This window comes from Haemaphysalis longicornis, unplaced genomic scaffold, assembly GCF_048455015.1.
Source record: "Haemaphysalis longicornis isolate Haplotype H1 unplaced genomic scaffold, Haemaphysalis longicornis Haplotype H1 scaffold_6, whole genome shotgun sequence".
Classification (NCBI taxonomy): Eukaryota; Metazoa; Arthropoda; class Arachnida; order Ixodida; family Ixodidae; genus Haemaphysalis; species Haemaphysalis longicornis.
In genome coordinates, this window is record NW_027526407.1 from 5,989,947 (window position 1) to 6,011,700 (window position 21,754).

Below are 21,754 nucleotides of genomic sequence, written 5' to 3' on the forward strand. Positions count from 1 at the left end.
TGTCCCAAGGAAGAGGGTGTTCCATTCTTTATTTTTATGCCGCACAGGTTATCTCATCTTGATACGGAGAGCGTTTCGCCGTAACGTCACTAGGCTAGAATAACCCTCTTTGATCTAACATGTTATGGATGTATAAGGACGGTTCTAAAAGCACTCGCGCCGAAAGATAAAAGTCTGCAGAGCAGACGCAGAGGTATTCGGCTCACCGCCGGTCGCTTGAAGACGTCAGTTTGCTGACTGCTGCTTTGCCACCTGTGGGTTCTTTGAGTTGGTAGGGGAGCTGAATTTCGCTCCTATTATCCTGTTTTCCTTGAAGACAACTGCGTCGTCTTTGGCTTCATGACAATATGACGTCGTGTTGTAACTGCTTTTGCGGGCAATATTACGTGACATTTCTTACGGCTGCAACGACCACCTACCAAGATGGCTGGTCAGTATTTGTTCTGGTGCTGTTAAACTGATTGAGAGAAACCAAAATATTTTTAAGTGCTGCGGACTTGATGCGCGATGCTTTCCATCGCAGCTCGTTTGCGGTGACACTATATAGCCACAGCAGGAACGCGGCGTCACGCTCCCAAACAGAGGCTTTGAAAAGATACCCGCTTGTCCCTCGATTCAGCGTTCATGCCAAGAGATAACAGAATACTTGAATACGCGGTTTTTGTAGTCGTTACCGTTCAAAACAATTCACGCACTGGTACTGGCGGTACATAGCCCCAATAATAAGGAACGTTGTTGGGCTATTTGGTGCCATCCCTTAAAGGAGCCATGAAGAGAAAATAAAACTTCATTTAATTTAAAAGAACTAGGATTCAGTATCTGACTCAGTTCTATTAGAGCCACAAAAGATGTTTTTTAACGAAAAAAAAGCAAGAATTATTTAAAAACTTTCCATTTTTGCGCCACAGTGACGTGTTATGAGCAAGAATGACGTCATACGGGCCAACAATAAAATATAATTTTCAGTGCGTCAACTGCACGTTAGCATTCACGTGATGCGATCAAATGGAACTAGAGGCCCCGTTACAGACGTCCAGTCATGGGTCGTCGTGACAGCTCAGTTAGGCGACCGCCAATCGCACAAACAAGGTGCCGTGACGTCATAGAAAAGTTGCGGGAAATTGGCTAGGGCGTCGCGACTGCTTCACACGTTGTCTTTAATATCTCCGTTATTTGTTCGAAGACTGCGATGATATTGGTATCATTGTTATCGGGACTAAGTAATCTTTCTAATAAACCCAACTTGTGTTTTGTCTTCATGGCTCCTTTAAGTATGCCTAACGTGAAAAACCTGTAGGTATATTTGATGAAAATTTATGTAATTAACCTTCAGTCCCAACTTTCATTCAGGCAGGAACGCCGATTGGGTTGGGTTTTACAATGGTAAGCGACAAATATGTGGCCGCCAAAGAACAATGACGCAACATGTAAACTGGCGCAGCAAGGCTCGAGCACGTGCATGATGAAAGCAAGCACAAAACGAACAAAACTCCCCTTTGGCCGCTGCAAGCAGAGCAGGAAACAAATGATACAAAAACAAGGCGAGCTATCGCCGGAGAAGGCGCGCGAGAACTGCGGAGGATGGAAAATTGAGTTACATCGAACAAAACTCAAAAGAGGGTAGTGAGACACAGAGGGAAAGAGCATGAGGGGTAGTAGCAAAGAGAATTTGCACGGGTCAGCACCTCCATGGCGAATTACTGCTTATGCAGTTCAACCACTTTTCACGTGTAATTTTAATTTTCCAAGAACACAGCACTTTAGGGGCGGTCTTGTCGTCGTTGCTCGTCCGCTGTCGAGGTCCGCTGTCACGGCATCACCTGGCGTCGAATAACCAAACTAGGATACTAGCGTGAAGCACCCAAGCAGAGTATTCAAGAAGATATCCGCTTGTCTGTCGATTCAGCCTTCCGGCCAAGAAATAACAGCATACTTGTACAAGGGGTTTATATACCACAACCATTCGAAACTCCTTAGGCGCAGTGATTCTTCATACACGTCCTTATTATTTAGCGCAAAGACAACGGGAGGTATATTGATGCAAAATATATGTAAATAACCGGCTGCTCGCATGTCCTGGTTGTTGGGAGCACTCGATCCGTTAGTTTTTACTATATAAGCGAGAAAAGTGGCCGCAGAAGACAAAAACGACCCCTTGGAAATAGGTTATTAGGGCTTGGAAACGTGAAAGAGGAAATCAAGCACAAATAGAACAGAACTTCCTTTTGGTCTGTTCCTGACAAAGGGCGCGCAAGCACTGCGAAGGCTGGAAATTTGAATTGCACTGGACAAGACCGGTGTTCAGCTCTTCAAGTGAGGAGTGATACAGCGAGGGGAGGAGTGTGTGCGTTTATGCAATATAAACGCACAGTGGCCCCAAAGTTCCTTTGGCGAATCGCTGCTCTACATCCCACAGCTTTCGCGTTTATTGAAACTACTTCAATTTTTATGTTTCGCCACCGTAGAGGCAGAATTACACACACGTCCACGCAAACTTTTTATAAGTAGGGCCTATACTTTTTATTTGCATTTATTGTTCTTTAAAAAGTTATCGGGTAGTTCGCAATTACTGGTAACCGCACGAAAGAACGCCGAGCAAATGTTGTGGAAAGTTTCAGCCACAACAGACATTAGAGCAGGAGCATCTTGGTCAGTTAAGAGGGAGAGAGTAAGAATAATGTTTTTTTATTCTGAGATATGCACCAGGGAGTCGTCTTCATTCAAGGATGCCTTGAGCTCGGGTCGCGTCTATAATCCCTTTAACCAACCGCTTCTGATCTTAGGGCTGTAGCTAGCCAAAGCTCTCTCTACGGTCGTGTAGGGTAGACATGTCTGAGCCACTGAATATGTGTCTGGGAGACCCAGGCTATTGAATGCCAATTATAATAATGAATTTTCTAAAAGAAGAACGCTTCTCGTGGTCGGTATCGAACATTCGTCGGCATATGGCAGCTACAACGATGGATACTTAGCTTAAGAGTACACACTTAGCCAAATTACAGACCTATATTCGTTTTCGGTATTTCTAATGGCGAATTTGGTTCGACAGTATAATAAAACCGGACTGGACCTGTGGGATGGCACAGAGCCCATTCGAAACCAAACCGGGTGTTACTCCACAAACTTGTTCACTGAGCGAGCAATCAATGTCATTCGATCCCGTAACAAAACAAAGGTAAGTTTCCTTTTGTTTTGTTTACGCCTACGAACACAAAAATGAGCATTGTACGTGGGGTGTGGCCGTATTGACACAATATTTCTAATTCAGCAAATAGTGATTACGCATTTTTAGTACCAAATTCATAAACATGGCTGTATAACAAAGCAAGCTCTGAGTGTTGTAAACAAAGTTCTGTTTTTTTTAGGTAAATATCCACCATTTTTACTTTTTGTGCTCCCACAAGCTTTGAATCACCTGTGGAGCACATTGTGTACCTGAGGTTTAAGTCTAGAACACTTCTTCCGGTTTGTGGTCGTAGCTGTTCCGGGGACACCGTATCTGGCAAGCGTAATCACGCGGCGGCACTCACCTAAAACAGAACCTTCTAAAAGATGAACGCTTCTCGTGCTCGGTATCGAACATTCGTCGATATCGGTATCAGACCAAGACATCGTACTGCACGCTAGGAAGCTGATGTCAATCCCATTGCGCCACACTGGAGGACGTTAGACATACGGAAAGTATTGTTTGCGATCCTTGCACTGGGTCATTGCAACGAAGCCTGGCGTTGCTCGGCCGCATGTAATCACATAATACCATAAATAACAATAAAAAAGCATTAACACGTACTTAGTGCAAATTAGTGAATACTCAACAAATTGTTCCTTTATAGGCCTATAAAATGCGGCACCATGTGTTGACTACTTTTGGTATAAAAGTTATGCTGCTACAGAAACCACATTACGTAAACGATCAGTAAGAATGAAAAGAGGGAATAAGCAATAGATGCGGAGTATTACGCACCAAGACCTAAACATAGCATGCAGTCTATACAAAAACAGGAATTCAACGAATTGTACAAAAAGTTGTTTCACAGAATTTTCTCGTTGCTCTCGTAATTGAACCGTTAAATACGGCAACATACATTCCCCGACGGTTCTTCGTATTCTCTTGTACTTCGAAATTCATACGAACAGTGATTCACGCTTTCTTGTAGTCGTTGGAAGAAGAACCGGTGTCAAAGTTTTTCGCGTTACGCCGTGTCTTAATGATGTGTCTTTCGGACATGTATCCCTCTTTGTACTCCGCTTCTGTGTCATAATGTGCACCAAATTTGTATTCAGCTAATGTTGTATGTATGTATGTTGCGCGAGGGTAGTCAAGAGATATCACCCCGTCCCTTCTGGGAAATCCGTGCTCCGCACTTGTCAGCCACCCCGTTTAGTGAAACTGCTGTGTTTTTATTTTACCCTTTCAGCCCTTGTTCCTTTTCTTCAGTCAGCAAGCACCCCACGCAGGATCCGATATTCCTCTTGATGCTCCGGATAAAAATATTGCAAAATTCCCTTACATCGGGGAAAAGAACCGTACCATATACGCAGGTAAACGCATTAAGCCAGGAGCACAGAAGTGAGCAAACTGCAATCTCACAACCGAATAACTTGCTGGGTATAACTACCTAACATTTCCATACCAATCAGACTATATTGCTGCAAAATAATATTGAATCTGGGAAGGGGGAATATTTTTATTGCAGATTATAACACTGGTTGAAAAGATACAAATAAAATTAGACAAACGAAACACTTCAATCAAGCGGACACTCCAAATGACGTTTTCCATGCTGCGTAAGGTAATTACTTGGCTTAGGTTGGAAGCATAAAATGAAGCGTGTATATTTGCAAATTTATTCCCAGAATACGTGAAAGGGAGGTTACAGTAAGCCCTTTGCAGCCGGTTTAGTACTGTCCTCAGTTATTATATCACAATATAATTGGAGTCGAGGAAGCTAGCCTATCATCGTTTACTATACCTTTTAATACAAGGGACACTACTTCAATCCTCTGCGTTTAGCCGGAAGCAGATGTTCAGTATTCTTTATGTACATCATTCTTCTCATAAAAACGTGTACATTTCTATTTGGCTGGAAATTTATCTGTGGACGAAACCACACATGTTGTTCCCATGAATCGCGGGAAGAAAAACTGCTGACGTGAACTAATGAGCGGAAGTGCGTTATGGCTTGACGTGAAAGACGCCGGGTGGCTCTCACTATGGCGTGATATCGCCCGATACTTGTGCTGACGCCCGGAGCTAGGTGTGAACGCCGAGCTTCAGTAATATCTAACCTTCAACAGGACCGTAGTCAGCACTTTATCCCTGGCCAATCCCACTCGATAGGATGCGCAAAAGATTCACAAAATGCAGAAATATAATCACATCAATATGTTTAATATCGTCGTCGCCTTCAGCATCATCGTAATTAGGGCGCTTAGATAAAATTGGTTTTATCCGAATGCGTTTCGGCGTACACTTACTCGCGGCGCAAGTCAGACAACAGACGTATGCTGTAAAAGCAACCACAGCAATTTCCCAAAATTTGGACCAAACTAAATAAATGCTCATGCTAAGAAATATAAAGCTGCTGGAATGTCGTTACCCCTACTGCGCTGGTCTTCAGGGAAGAATAATTATATACTAAGTAGAGCTGATTTGGCGAAGAGAAAATAAAATAAACCACCCAGGCATACAAACTGAACAGAAATATTCAGGAAGTAAGGGGCCAGAAAGACGGCCACCAAGTGAGCATACGGTTGTTTAAAACTTCCCAAATTTTCAAATCTTCTCGGAATTTAACTTGACAATAAACATTAAAAGAAATAAATAATTTGCCAAATTGAGAGCTCTAAAAATAAGCCAACTTCGGTCATTGTGTCGCATGCTATACCAAGTGTGCAGTGACAAAACTTGTTATAACAGCGCGGTAAAGTGTGGCCATCGAAATATAGCGCGAAGCCTGCTTATGTCTAGCAGTGTCACCAGGGAGAAGATCAGATGGCGCTGTGGTAGCTTGGCATCAGAACGATATTGCGAATGCGATTATCAATTTGACACGCAAGATAAGAGGCAAACAGTACCTGAATGTGACAGAAACGAACAATAGTTTTTACTTATCCTCTGCTCATAACAGTAAAGTTCTGATCTCGCCATTGATGCGGTTCTTTCACAAGCATTTATTATTAGCGCCGTGGTGATTCAGCATGCAGGCGGATGTTTGCGAATCGGCAAGGACAACAATGTGGCTTGACACTTTGTGTGTTATTTATAAAAGAATATTACTCCGCATTATCATTCACACGTCAGCTTGTTTCATTTTTGAAACCAGAAACACGACTAGGTCCCACGGTACCTGCCGAAAGAAATTACACGTAAAAAAAGCTCTTACATTCGAGACAGGCGCAGTGACATCCCCCAAGTCGCTGGTAACGATGGTGGTTGCAACCAGGCTGCGTCATGTTTAGGGACGCCACGCGTTTGCACGTTGTAAACAATTCTGCGTTGTAAACTAGTGAAGGGGAGACGACCTTTCGAAACAGAGATTGGTTACAGAAAAACGCAATATTTGTTACGGGTATGGGAAAAATATCTGATGGCTGCAACTAGCGGTACTTTGCAGAAAGGTTGCAAGCTTGGCTAGTTGGAAGGACATTTTCTCAGTTAAAATCAGCACGAACTTACACAAAGCAAAGGAAGCGGTGTCTATCTAGTTTCCTCATGACCGTGGCTTTTGTAAACTTGTTTTGCTCATGCGCAGTGTTTTGATTGTTTTGTGTAAGGTAGTTAGTGTTTACATTCACACTTTTTGATATGAAACCTTAGTGGTTAGATTGCGGTGGTACTTTTGTTTCACTTCCATTGTCTTTGTTTAGGGTTGCACTGTTTTTATCCAGAAATAGCAGTATTTTATGGATAATTTCCGCATACTTCGAGCAGGGGTAGCAGAATTCCTTCAATATTTCCCAACCAAGGCGCCAAGGCTGCGTACGTTTATCTAAAATGTGGTTATATTTAAAGTTTTTATAATTATTACTACAAAGTCCGGCAATATTGCGATGTTATTACTTAAGTTGTAAATCTTCTATGCCACCAGAAAAAGGTTTTCATTAGGTATTCTAATAAAAGCCGCATAAAATGGGCTGGATATTCTCGTGCTTCACTGCAAATATCGTTCGAATCACGATAGCATGCTGCTATCGGTCCCAAGTACCTGCCTCTCTGATCACGCGCTTCCATCAATCACGCCCTTTACCTGTCCTGTCCTATCTTGTACACTAAAAGCAATAAACGTTTGTCAAATTCAATTCACTTTTGAGGCGTCACTAATGCTTGAGTGCCTTCATTTAGGTAAGGCGTGTCGTTTTCTGTAAAATTAGACAAATAACATTTACAATACAAGGACAAGGCGCTAGAAATAAAATAACATGATCGTACGTCTTGCTTATTCCCTCGCTGTTTTTTTTGGCCTCCACTTTGCCATATTGAATAGCGGGATGGTAGAGAGACAACCTTAAAGATTTTTCTCTGTATAGTCTCAGAAGTATACTGCTTTTTTCAAATACCCTGCGTACATGCAGAGTCGTATAGGAATACATGCTTACATTTTACCGTTCCTTTAATAAGGAATAAATCATTATCCCGCTATTTTTCTTCTCGACCCGTAGTTTTACAAGATATATAGAATAAGCAAAACAAGTGGAGTCCCAGAAACTTGTTTTGTTAGTGGCGGTGCAGCTAAACGTGATTGATGAATACCATATCAGCACTACGACACCAGATATAAAAACATTGACCATGTCAAACTTGCACATTATTGGAATAAATTTCTGTGTTGTCCTAAGAAGATACAGATCATTTGAAAGTAAATGTATTGGTAATGGTATAAAATTGTACATAACCGGACCTGCCGCCGCACTCCTTGTTTGATACCCAAGAAATATTGGTAAGTAGTTTTGCAAATACGACGTCTATCCTAATGAAAGCTTGAAGCTCTTTTTATGTGAAGAAGAATAGCTAAGTGTTCCTTGATTTCTATCATACACCATGCAGGCATGATGGACACGCTTGACCAGTCCGTTGCCACTGTCGTAGAAACACTGTACCAAGAGAGAATGCTGCAAAACTCCATCATAGTATTTATGTCTGACAATGGCGGGCAACCTTTTGGACCACACTCCAACCGCGGCTTCAATTGGCCCCTACGTGGTTCCAAGGGCACTGTCTGGGAAGGTGCCTGTAGAGTGCCCGCGTTCGTCTGGTCACCCTTGCTCAAGAAGAGGCGAAGAGTGTCTCAGCAGATGATGCACATTGTCGACTGGGTGCCCACGCTCTATGCTGCTGCTGGTAAGCAATATGCGGCTGGTACAAACTCATTACACCTATATTTCACAAAAAAAGCTCTCAAACCGTCTTCAATATTCATTGATCATATCTCTCAAATCTGCGTTTAGAAATTATTCACATCCTTAAAACAGTGAATTGTAACAGTGTTCTATTCAACGTGAAACAAAGCTGAACGTTTTGGCTTCATTCATACGGGCCTAGATCCGCGCGGATAGAATCCATCAATCCAGAGTTACTCGTTTTGCCACGTTTAAATTTCGACTATTTGAATGCTTGTGCAGTTGCTCATATTTGGTTACTGAGACTTTAAAAACCGGGGGGAGTGAGAGGGGGGCGAGCAGGGCTGTACGTGTCTAATTAGGTGGATTGATTCCCGCTCATCGCCAAGATGGTTTTCAGCTCTCCCAGGTACTCAGCGTTATCGAGAGTGTAGTCCTCCGTTGTTGAATATAACGCCGCTACTTTAATAATTGATTGTAATGTTTAACACGCCGACGCAACGCAAGCGATGAGGCGCACCGTAACGGATGGCTCCGGATTAATTTTGACCACCTGGGGATCTTTATCGTGCGACGAAATATCGTGCACACAGGCGTTTTCGCTGTTCGCCTCCATTAGAAAAGCGGCCGCCGCCGCCGGGTATCGAACTCGCAACCTTGTGCTCAGCAGCACAATGCCTTTGCCACTGAGCCACCGCGGAGGGTAGAGCACCGCCATTTTTTAACGAATTAAAATGAATGCAATATGTATGCAACTCAAGTTTCTTTTGCATGAACCTTCAAACACAGGAGCAAGAGTGAGTTGTTAATAAAGCTTTACAATTTCGTTCGAAATTATTGTTTCGCACGAGAGTTCCTAGTGCTGAATAAAGGTTTTCTCGACCCTGTTGTAACGTAAACTTCCATGAATATATGCATATTCGTTGCAAACGCAGCAAACTTGGATAGATATTTCTCGAAATCGTACCAACAGGCTTCCATTTACAATCTGGGTGTTTTTTTGGCGTTCAAGATGATTAAAACAAAAACTCAGAGCTTGTTTCCAGGCCTGAGCTTGTACTGACTGCAAAAACAAAGCGTGGCAGTGCAGCCTTGTTGGTAGATACTTAACATTTGAACAGCAGTGCTTAAAAGTGACAGAAGACTGAGAGGACAGGGCGCTGAGGAATCTTTGTTTGATGGAAAAAGTCACAAGATGGACACTGCAACTTGCAGCGGCGATCAGGATAGTGCATGAAGAAGAGTAAGTGACAGCATGAAAAAAAAAGTAAAAGGGACGCTGAGAGAGACATGAACATTAAAACTAGCAGCATCTCCACTCCGTGGGTGATTGGGAGCTTGCGAAGTCTGGCGACTCGAAATGACATCTAAGTTTCACCCCAGTGACATCCGATTTGCGCCCGACCGTTTCGATTTGAGTCGTGAGTTGCACCTTGAGTATTCCCTAAATAAAACTAAAACTCACTGCTCAAATTGGATTTCTGTAGATTTTTCTCTTGATGGTGGTGTGCACACGGATGGACGGGGACAGACATTGGGAGGTCTTAAGGTAATCCGCACCATTACAGGCGAGGGAGTAAGCCGTTTGACTCACGGTTACCAACTCAGAGTCGTAACAAAAGGGTAAGAAGACTTACAATAACTCTGCCTGGTGTACCGGACACAGGCTCGAAATCTGCAAATGCCTCTGGGATTTTTTGGGAATGTAAATGCTATGCGCACGAAAGCGGAAGGACATTGTGCGGTCCTAACGTGCTCGGCACCTAAAAGCGTCGTAGTATGGTTTTCTTGATAATTACTTTCCTTGTGCAGAACAGCGAATAAATGGAATTGCAGAGGGACAGAACAGGGCCGAGGCCAATCTTTGATTAAGAATTTCACAAGAATGCCTATGCAACTTGCAGTGGCGAGAAAAGTAGTGCAAAAAGAGGCTGAGTGGAAGCTTTAAAAAGTAAAGGTCCCGCTGAACGAGACTTGAACTGAAGAAGAATTGCAGAGCGGGCTTGTTGTTACGTACCTAACATTTGAACAACAGTGCTTAAACGCGACATAACAGTGCCAGTGCCGGGAACTGACCAATCCTTGTTTGAGGAAGAACGTCAAAAGGAGTGCCCTGCAACTTGCACTGGCGAGCTGGATAGGGAGCAAAAAAGGTTGAGTTAGAGCAAGAACAAATGTCTCGCTCGGTGAGAATAATATTTGTTCCACAGAGCCGGTACAGACGTCTTGCTTAGTTGGCTTTTGTTCAAACGTTTGTTCAAACCGCTGTTGTTCAAACGTTTAGTGTGTACCAACAAGCAAGCACTACCACGCTTCTTCTATTCTAGTCTCGCTCAGTGGGTCCAATTATTTGTTCCTGCTCTCACTGAACCTTCTCGATGCACTACGCTGCTCGCCGCTACAACCCACCAAACAATATTGGGTCAGCTCCCTGTCCTGTCACCCTTCTGTCCCGTTTGAGTGCTGTTGTTCAAATGTTATGCAAAGACAAAGTCAACGCTCTGGCTCCATTGAGATAGGGTAGTTACTTGGAAGGAATATTTTTTTCTCGCATTTCATTCCACTGTCAACATAAACAACCTGCAGCAGCATTGCAAAAGCCAGATAGAACAATTATGAAGTCTCACCTGAATTATTACGAAGCCATAATGATGCTTTTCTAGCTCATCCTCGTAAAATATATTGTTCACTGTACAGACGAGATTTCTTTTTTCACAGGTGGAAATTCGAAGCGCCTCAAAAGCCAGATGGATGGGAAAGTTATGTGGCGTGAGCTATCGCTTAATTTACCATCTCCTCGGGTTGAGTTCCTCTACAACATCGAGCCCGCAGATGGGATTGCTGCTGTGCGCTACCGAAACTACAAGCTGCTGCTTGGTGTGCATTACGATGGCGAGTACGATGGTCGTTATCAGACACCTGGAGGTTCAAGGTCCCGATATGCTCTCGGCCGCCTCATGAAAAAATCAAGAGTCACACGCGTACTTAGGTATGAAGCAGAGTCGCCGCCCTGAAATACTTTATGCCAAAGTGTTTTGTGTGTGTGGCACATTCCATTTCGATTTAAGAATAGGTTGGTTTGTAGTCAATGCGCGAGAAAATAGGGAGTTTTAGTATAGCGTTTTAGCTGTAGCGTTAACGTTTTGCGGGCCGCAATCGCGAACGGATAGCGCCTCGTTATGCTACGGTTAGCGTGCCCGCTAACGCTATGGGCGCGCTAAAGTGGTGCTTTCCGCTATACTAAAACTCTCTAATACCTTGTATACATTTTAACCGGAAGTAATCAGTGTCCATAGCGCAAGTAGCTCAAAATTGTGCCTTTTTATTTTAAGACTGCAAATCGATTGATTTTTATGCGGCAACATGAAAGATTTCTACTCTAAGTTTTGTTCAAGTGCCATTTTGTTTGCAGATAAGGCGTAGCAGGCAGAATACAATAAAACTTTGTGGGCAGCACTGATTGCAGCCTCTTGATAATATTGCTGTCTTCGCCTTTAGGAGAACGTTTTGTTTGTGGAACTACGTTTCTGTGTTTTACGACTATTTATACGTATAAAATGGCAATTGATAGTAAACAGAGCCTTTGCCATTTCTCACTAGGCGCTTCTACAATTTTTCCTTCGTAAATTTCCCGTACCGTTGGCGGCAGAGGGCATCAGTGTACTGCGGGTGGTATGCAACTTTGTCTTCAAACTTTGTCGGTGGAAAACCTCCATACTTGTTTGACCTGGCAAAAGATCCCTGTGAATTGAAGAACTTGGCCTCCAAAAACGGCAAGGTAAAAAATTTGTGTACTGCAAAATAGTTTATTTCGTTTCGTTTGGAGGTTGTTGGAAAGAAATCAGTATGTCGCTGTGTGCCTTTTGTCCACTGAAAAAAGAAAAAGTTGAAGTTGTGAAATGGGTATGCAGGGCCCTTCAGAAAGCGAAAAAAGGTAATAGGTGTTTCTTCAGTGCTAACCATAAACCACCTTATGCTGAAACAATTTTTGATCCGTAAATACGTAGTGTAACCATGCTATCTGTATTACGAAGTTCTGACTATTTTGCCATGCCTGTCTGTTGCGTATACGAAACACTAGCAGCCGCAGAATAGTGAACTGGAACAAAATGCAAGAAATTCCTTTTTCCCAAAGAAATTTCGGCCCTCAGTGGACTCATTTTCGCCATCCTATAAGAAAAAACATCAAAAACGAAAAATTTTGTTGAAAAACCAATGAAAATATCGTTGCCAAAAGCAAATTTTTTTTCGTTTTATTTTTGAATTTGAGAATATCATTAGTGTACTGTTCAAAAATACCCCCGTGAACGTCCAGAATTCATTTTTTTGTGCAGATCAACTTACAGCGGCCTTCATGTTTAATGTCTAGTTCACAATTTTAAAAGGACAAAAGGACCAACTGTTACTTGCAAGATAATAATGTGCAAGTGGTGTACTTTGATTTGCTACGTTATGAGGGGAATTGGCTGGCGAATGACTCGGACATACAATTTCATTGTGGCAGCTTTTTAGGTTTTTAAACTTGTCTGCGCTTTGCTTGCGTTAGATTGCAAATAACTGGATTACGAGTTTGCCAAGTGAAGGTACTTTAAAACAAAACTTTCGGCACGATAAATCCAGATAATTTTAGTTAACAACGACGCTTCAAGGTATTATGAGTAAAGTGCTGCAAAGAAGGGTTGTTTTAGGCCTAACGCCACGATTTACGTCAACACCCCACATTCATTTGAAGTAGTCATGTCCTCCGACTTCTTCAGTTCGTTGCGTGATATTTATAATCAGTGGTCACCTAAATATTCAATAAACGTTTGTCTTTATTTCTTATCCCATAAAAACATACACCAAATTTCCACTTTTTATTTTTATTATACTCCAACAAATATTTTTCTGTCCATAGATTTGTACTTCACTGATGATAATCTTATTTACCATCTTAGAAGCAATGCATTCAAAATATTGTGCTTCAAATAATGTGCATTTTTGCAGAGTTTCATTATTCTGAACTCTTTATGTGATATTCTTTAAAAATTTTAAATTTAGCTTGGGGAGCGAAGTACGAATTCGGAAACAATAAAATTCATACGCGAAGACCGAATAAACGGCGAAACTACGGTCCTCACTTGCAAAAACTTCGCTTTTTTTAAGACCTGTTCCTGCCTTAAAAGAAAAATGATTAAACAGGAATGCTTCCTCAAGGCAAACTGAGTTAAACCAAGGTCCACAATCCACCCTCCTAAAGTAAGAAATGTGGGCTCCCGAAATCCGAAGCCAAGGTCCCCTTCAACTCAGCGAAAGTCCACAGCGAATGCAGGTGCTCGGAACCCTAACCGCATCATGTGCACCCCATATGCAATGACATGGCAATCGAATGGATGCCGCTTTCACAACGTGAAGGAAAAAGTTCGATTCCGTCTGCAGAAATCATTTTTTGTGAGGCGCCTGCACCCAACACCTACTGTTGGGCTTGTTGACTCATCGTCACTTTCGCTAACATTTCTTGTGGAAACATTTTCCCGCTGTACACTTTGCAAAGACGAATTTCATATTAAGAATGTTAACGGAAATAAGAAAGCTTAAACAGTTCTGCTAATAAAACTACCCTTAAAAATATAGCAGGTAATAAATTATGCTGCGCACGTGTACGTTTTTCAAACAGCGTCTGATGCGCTTGGTATGATTAAAATTTACATTTCGCCTGCGTACAGATGGTGGCTGCCCTGATGAGGAGACTGAACGCGTACTTCGCTTCGTCCCTTCAACCGAGGAATCGGCCAGTAGATCCCAGAGGCTTTCCCGAACAGCTGAACGGGACGTGGGGGCCGTGGCTGTAACACCAATCCCCACTCCACGCACTATAGGTTTCGATAATTGGTGAATAATGAATTCTAACTTTTAAAAGGCCCGGCAACATATTTTTAACGTTTTAAAGACTGTAATAACAATTAGATATTTGCTGTAGGCACACCCACCTATGGCCATATTCATATGTATAGTGTGTGCACTGGGGAAAGTGCGTGGGCTTTGAATCTGTTTGGTTGAATTCCTTTTGAAGTTCAGCGTTTAGATGAGTGGTATTGCATCTAAGCAAAATTGTTGGTTGCAAGATGCTACCCATCACAAAAAAATGGAAAAATAAAAAGCTCATACATTTTATCACAACCTGTTTATTGTGTTCCTTTGTCAGCAGTGGGAGGGCGTGTATGCCATAGCACCACCAAAAAGCTTACCTTGAAAAGAAAACAAAAACAATCCCAGGTCATAGGCAGTGTAATGGGTTTTTCCAGGATCTCTAGCGTAACAATTACATGCCCGTCAAAGGGAATAGCAAAGCTCTATGCTTGTTATTTTCGGTTAGAATACAACCACGGTTTTGAAAGCGTAAGCCGCCTGCTACTAGTTTTCTTGTAAGTACACAGTTTGTGTGAACTTTTGTTTAGTACACATTCTGCCCTTGCAGACATCTTCTACCAGTATGGAGAAAAAGGCAAGTTAGACCACCAGCCGCCGTGGTCTCCCACGTGATAATAGGCACCGGTAAAACATGGCTGCGTGGCTATCCGGCAAGCTGAAGTATAATGAGAAAATGAATGAGTGTTACGTTGAGTGAACAAGAATTCTACGGCGCCCATTTTTTATGGCAAGTCCTTAAAAAACCGCATCTACAGTGTAGTTTTATAGCATCTATGTCGATATAATATTTTTGTTTTATGGTCACTTCCTATGTTTTTGTGTGACCATGTGACAATGGCTTCAATATTGAGACAAAATTTGGAACCAGTTCTAATTGCGCACATATACGTAAAATTTACCGTTCCGTCATATATTCATAAAAAGGGTGCACACAAAATTCCGCCTAACGTGGAAACGTCAGTGGTAGCAAATTTAACGGCTTCGCCGTCACGACAGTTTAGTTGGGAGTTAATAAATCTCCTAACGTTTTACTCTATAGGTACTAGAGACACGTCCCGCACATGCGAAACGTTTTATATTGTGCCTAATGAACTGAGGCTGACAAAATACGCCATATGGCGCCTTCAGTGCGTTATTAGGATTCTGTTCTGGCCGATGGTAAAACACAGTATCGCTTTTCCGAGCTTGTACAGGCATATTTGCAGTGTTTGTGCTCACAGAAGCCAAGAACAGCTTAGGCTGTTAGCTCTCATGTGTGGGAAATTAGCAATCAGGAATCGGCCATTATCCACGAAACGTGCGTGTATTCAGCACCAATACACGCAGTCCTAATACCTAGAGTAATATTTTTAACAAGGACCGTATGGCCCCCTAGCGCCTCATTAGTTTCAGAAGCGGCGTTTAATGGCTAACTTCGCATACAAGAAGTCACTAGCCCCATAGAGTCACGAACCCAATAAACAGCTGCACTCAAAAAAGAGCCATCACATTGAACCACAAGTCTTTCGATATACAAGACATATTATTTGTTCTATGCGATGTGAAAATGTTTGAACCTGTCTCGAACACTACCGTATTTAAACTTAATAGTTTCAAAACCAGCCGCGCATTCGACACAAACCATTTTCTTTCCTCTGAGAATTTTTGTTAGTGTCGCCAAATCATTTCTTATTTTGAAGGAGAATGTCGAAATGGTGTGTTCATCAAGAAATTGCGTTGCATTCTTGCTTCGTGCATTATACGCTTTGAGAAGTGATCACAAAATGACCTTCATGCACTCCCTCATTACTTCAACCATAAAAAATTAGGTGACGAAAGTGAGATACCTTTTATGCCACTTCCTACCACGAAGGTCAACACTTTCACCCACACATAATATTCTTCTGAAGTCGATAAATCTTTTATTGTGCAAAAAGTATCTGTTCTGCAACTCGCTCTCCTATTGCTGAAACAATGAGCAGATACGATTGACTGGTGGGGTTTTGAACGCGCCATACTCAACGTGAGCTATCAGGCGCGGAGTAGAGGAGGGTAGGATTTATTTCGTCGAGTTCACTATCTTAAACACGCTCGAAAATATTAATAGACAGGCATTTCTGCTTATCGCCTTCATGGAAAAAACAGCTACCGTGTCCGGAAATGAACCTGCAACCTCAGGGTCGGCCACACAACGCGTTAGCCATAGTGCCACTGCGGCGGTTTTTTTAAATAAGACAAATCACAAATTTTAAGTGAAAAGGAATACCCCGTATTTTTTTCCTCTTAAGTTCTTCCACCAAGGCCACGAACACCCAACTGAAGCAACAGTTCAGCCCACCCACTGCAAACATAGGCCGGTACACTCGCCCACTACAGGAACGAGCGTCGCAAAGACCCATTCTAACACTCGAATCTCTCTCGTGATGAAGCTACTACCTTCGGGCGGCTACAGACTAACTCATACTCACATAACGCCCTGCTACAGGCTATAATTCTCACCATATAACCTGACACAAACAAAAGGTGCCCACAACCAGGGACCTTCTTCCGCATGGTATTGGAGTGCCAGCAATCGCTACCCTCACCCTTACACCCAACCCTACCTATGAACACTGTGTGCAGCTGCTGACCTGTTCTGACCTCTCACACCAGCGACGATTGGTGGCAAGGGCTAGGATTGCCAGGACAGCCCAAGGCATCCCGGACTAAGGAAGCCCCTCACCGGGCGGATGCCCTAACATTAGCACCTCGACTCAATGTTTATTCATCATTATCAAATCAAATCGAATCAAAAGTTCATTTCGCTCATAGTTACATCGACGTGAAAAAGGTACATCGAAGGGGCAAGGAAAAAAGCTGTAAGTGCCGTAAGTGTTTACGGTTTATGCCGTAAGTGTTTACGGCGCCATCTAAACAAGCAACCAAATATCTTATCAAATACTACAACCAGAGTTTATCTCCCATGGTTGGTTTTTCATGGGAACCATTCTTTGTATCCAACTTCCGATTGCTACGCAGTCATCCACAATTAATATACCGATATTACTACCAAAAAACACTGTACGGCGAAGTGCACCAACAAATGAGAGAAATTACTGCCAGTAAAAATAATGTAGGTGCAAGTAGTGCAGCCGTGAAAAAAGAGGAAATTGAATATATTTAGAATAGGTTATACTTACATGCGCGTGCTCATGTGTGTGCGTGTCTGTTTGCGTCCGTCGGCTTGTTTGTCATTTTGGATATTTGTGTGAGTGTTTGTGTGGATAGGTGTTTGGGTATGTTTGGTTAGGCATGTTCCCTTGCGTTTTCATTGTGTGCCTGCGTGCATGTGTGAGCGCTGAGCGTCTCTCACCTTGTGTGCGGCGTGTTTATGAGGTTATGACTGGTAGGTGAAAAATAAATGGGCCTAAGTGGAGGAGGAGAAACACCGACATCTACCTTAAAAACCAGCACAAGCGGGCAAAGAATGCCCTAATAATAAATGCGCGTGCCTGATTTTAAAAGAGCGGATTTGTAGCTCCTTTCTTGAATCGCCGTCTTGCTGCTTTGCGAAATTATAAATACGTCTTCCCTTCGCCCACTCGCTACATATGACGTAACACTGCCAATTTGTAAACACAACAAAAAGAACGTGGCCACAATAAAGAGACGAGCTATTTTGTGGACATTCATGAGTGAAACGTAAGCAGGAACTGGCACATTGACGAGAAAAGGAAACTACATCAGCGATCACTATTACTGCATGTTTTAATAAAATCGAAAGCACCTATATACCATGCCAAGACCCAACCATCAGGCACGTGACCGTCGCCGGTACGTACGGCGGTAAATGAGGATTACCACCCCCCTTTCCTTTCGTCGCTTTTTCTTTTTTTCCTCTTCAAATTCTTCCCCTAATAAGTAACACTTCTTTATTTAGAATGCTCAGGGACTTGCGTGTCTGCGAAGCATAGCGTACAGCCACACTCTGCGCAGGTCGGCGCAGTCTGCACAGCCACAATTGTGGCAGGTGGCTGTTTCTGGTTTTTTAGATGCGAAGCATCTTTTGCTCGAGGGGATGTCCTGCGTTCGTTCCCCATTCGCAGCCCCTCCGATAATGATTGTGGCAGGATGCCCCTAGGGATTGGCCAACCAAAGAATCCATCACGAGATAGCTTCGTGTTCAACCACCGTCGTCATCTTCCCGTAGGGAAACCGCTGCAGAAGAAGGAGAAGAAGACAAAGCTGGGAAGAAGAGGGCGTGACCGTTGCTCTCAGCCGATGCACCAACCCCAAAAAGCTGTAGATCACCAACGCTGACGGAGACCAGCGATTCTACCACAGAGACGACAACATCGACAAGAACAGGAGGGACAAGTTTTGGCATCTCGAGAACCACCTCCTACTGACCGTAACACAACAGTACTTGCGTGTCTTTACTACCGGTGTGCACCCTGACGCGCAATTGCCTCTGGCGCTACTAAACAACAGATCACTCAACATAACGGCAACACAATGAAACCACACGAAACCTTCATGATGCTTCGTAACCTCATCAGAGTTCCCCAAGAGAAGATGCTGTTATTGTTTACAAACGCATTTGGAATCTTTGGCCATTATTGATTTGTTTTCTGTGAGAAACTCGGAGACAATGGTGGAGTATCCCTCCTCAGGTGATTGCGTAAACGTTTCGGGAATTAGAGTGAGGTTGAGGACCTGTTTTACTGCCTGCCTTATTATGAGCTGATGTGACCTACTAGAGACTTCATTACAAATAACAATGACCAGTTGGCCTTTGTGAAACGACGTGGGATCCCCGTGGAGACGTTTTTCAAGCTGCCCAGCTTCTACATTCGGAGTACTGTTGTGGGGTTTAAAGATAAGGTCTAGGTACAGAAGTCGGGAGTGTGCATTGGGTCGAAGGTTGCCCAGTTTCGAGCACCGTTTTTCAGAGCAAGGCTAACTGTGATTTATGATATTGGGCATTGCCACAAAGGTTCTTTGTTATGTGAACGATTTTTTGTTCCTGGGCAACAGCGTACAAACTGGGTCTGTCAAATGGGCTGTTCTTGGTGCCTTTAAGGCGAAAGGTGATGGTTTAAGGTTCACGGGCGATGTTCCCGTTGACGGCACTTCGAAATTTCTTCACCTCGAGCTTCCTTTTCGCAATATCATACATGCTAGACGTACTGTCGGTCGCAAAATAAATCGGATAAATATCGGGTAAATATCGGATAAATAAATCGGATAAATATCGGCACGACGCTTTCTGGCCGAGCGCATACTATCCAGATAGCAGAGGGCGCATGCGCGTTCTAGTATCGTCGATGCATGTCAGTTTTCTTTATCTCGGCCTGAGCTCTTCGTATCTTGCGCGGTGCTCTGAGTGAGTGGCACGATTTGTGGCGCAGGCCGAAACCGTTAACTGGCGCTTATCTTGCACAACAGCGCCGTTTATCCTTAGATATTGTCTCGCAGTCTTTTTATTTTTATCTTGCTGCCTGTAAACAAAATTGGCATGTAGAAATGTATGCTATGAAGAACCAGTGCTGGCTGTTATGTGAAGAACGTTCACAGTTGCTAACAACTACTGAAAACAACCGCGATTCTTAAAATTCGCTTCTTAAAAAATGTAGGCGACACAGCGAGTGATTTTCTACAAGCCGACAAGGTGTGGGAAAAGTTGCAGTCGTTGTCGATCACCCCACGAATGCCCAGAGGAAGGGTCTCGTAAAGAAACTTTACGATTTCTGGGTGGGAGCGAAGGCATTCCCATACCTCTCTGACTACACTTCACTACTCGTTAGCCGTGCGGTCAGAGTCTTTTCTTTTGGCCAGCTACAAGTTTCTTATTCTCTTACTTTATCAGTAGAGTTCGTGTCAGCCCGACCTGAAAGCAACAGTGGCCAATCCAACACGTGGTCTTCCAGGAGAGCGCTCACTGCTCGTGCCGTGTGTGGACGGGGCTTAAAAGGACTGAAACACCTCGTGGCTTTAGAATAGCACAGTACTTAATTGTAGCATAACTGCGTATTTTGTTTTGTTTTTTTCTAAACGAAATAACCGGCGCAGCTGTTTCCAGTGCTTGACATCGACAGCACGCTGGTCACAGATGATGGCAATAAAAGTAGCACCGGACAACGAATTGCAAATATCCACGAACGGCACCGTTCCGCGCGTTAAACGCATGCCATGCGCTACGGCCGCTGCAAGAAATCGTGGCCCTCGCTCAAAGCGCAGCATACCGCGCCGCCTGAGACCGCATTCGAGACAAACAAAGCGCCGTGGGTGAAATCGAGAAAACTGACATTCATTGATGAGACTAGAACGCACTTTCGCCCTCAGCTACCTCGACAGCAGAAGCTCGGTCGGAAGGAGTCGCGCCGATAGTTATCGCGGACCGCTGCCATGGTCCGATTTATTCACACTCCCTGGCTAGCCAAGGGATGACGTCTAATTCATCAGCGTGAAAATTTCAAACAACTTCTTATTATCGATTGTGAGCATAGAAGTCATTTTCAACATGTAAATCATACCTAATGAGCCCTATATCGAATAACAGTATGGAACTTTTTTTTATTATGTATGATGTGCAACCCTCACACCAATATTGTTTTCTAATAGTTCTGAGAGCTGATCTTTTTTTATACCTTCATATACCCGTGGTACACAAGCTTTATCAATATAATATGGAAGTTCATGGCCCTCTAAGCTTTAAACAACGCGTACTACATCACGTTTGTGCTTTCGTTCAAAATCAAACCCGTTGCACCTGGTTTTTTGTGAGAACAAAGAGAGACAAGAGCCCCACGCAACAAAAGAATGAGTGCAGCTGTTTATGCAATTCCCGCAGTTTCCTTGCTAGCATTCAAAACTGAGAACATACAAACGTAACACCGGTAGCGCATCCGTTGGGGTTTGTTGGAAATTTATGTAAAACTATGAGGTTACGTTTTTTTGGTTTAGTTAGTATCGAATTCCCCACTGTTTTTTATGGGTCTGTGCGTCCAAGAAAAAAATCTTACTCTTTCAGAACACCTCTCGTCGCTCGGCTAATTTATAAGACCTTTCTAACGCATGTGGTTGGGCTAGTTGGTTTATCAGACTTCTAACTAAAAGGCCGCATAATGACGGGACAAGAAAAAGAAGAGACAGGACGAGCCCAGAAAAAAAAGTTCAGCCGGCTTCGACGGGAAATCGCCACTACAGAAAAGGGCGGCTGCAATAACGCAGGAAGTTTTTTTTCGTGCAATACGAGACGAACATCGTATTCGAATTCCCATGCGCTCGTCCGGCATCTCTTATTCTTTTGCCGTCCGTATGCCCACTTTTACGCATAATTACTACAAGACCTTCAACAAACAATGTGGAATCTATTTTTTCCTGATTTCCGCAAACAAAAAAGAGGAAATAAAACGCCACGAGAAAGCTTTTGAGAGGAAACTAACTTACAGAAATCACGGGGAAAACTTATTTCACCACATGGATTCTAGGCTATTCGAGGTTGTATTGGAAGCCTAAACTAACAAGATGACACTGTTGGCAG

General features: G+C 43.2%; 1 protein-coding gene across 2 annotated transcripts in view; it reads left to right on the forward strand.

Annotated features, from left to right (window-relative positions):
• LOC144142214 (arylsulfatase B-like) overlaps positions 1-14,493 on the forward strand; it is a 37,844-nt gene extending 23,351 nt beyond the window's left edge. The window contains exons 6-11 of one of the 2 annotated variants that reach the window (XM_077673571.1): positions 3,050-3,175; positions 4,419-4,542; positions 8,048-8,341; positions 11,059-11,329; positions 11,941-12,118; positions 14,046-14,493. In XM_077673571.1, the coding sequence (XP_077529697.1) occupies positions 3,050-3,175; positions 4,419-4,542; positions 8,048-8,341; positions 11,059-11,329; positions 11,941-12,118; positions 14,046-14,171 (1,119 nt within the window). In that variant the 3' untranslated portion in view covers positions 14,172-14,493. The remainder of the gene's footprint in view (positions 1-3,049; positions 3,176-4,418; positions 4,543-8,047; positions 8,342-11,058; positions 11,330-11,940; positions 12,119-14,045) is intronic. The other variant, XM_077673572.1, reaches the window with a different exon arrangement.
• Positions 14,494-21,754: the final 7,261 nt, after the last annotated feature.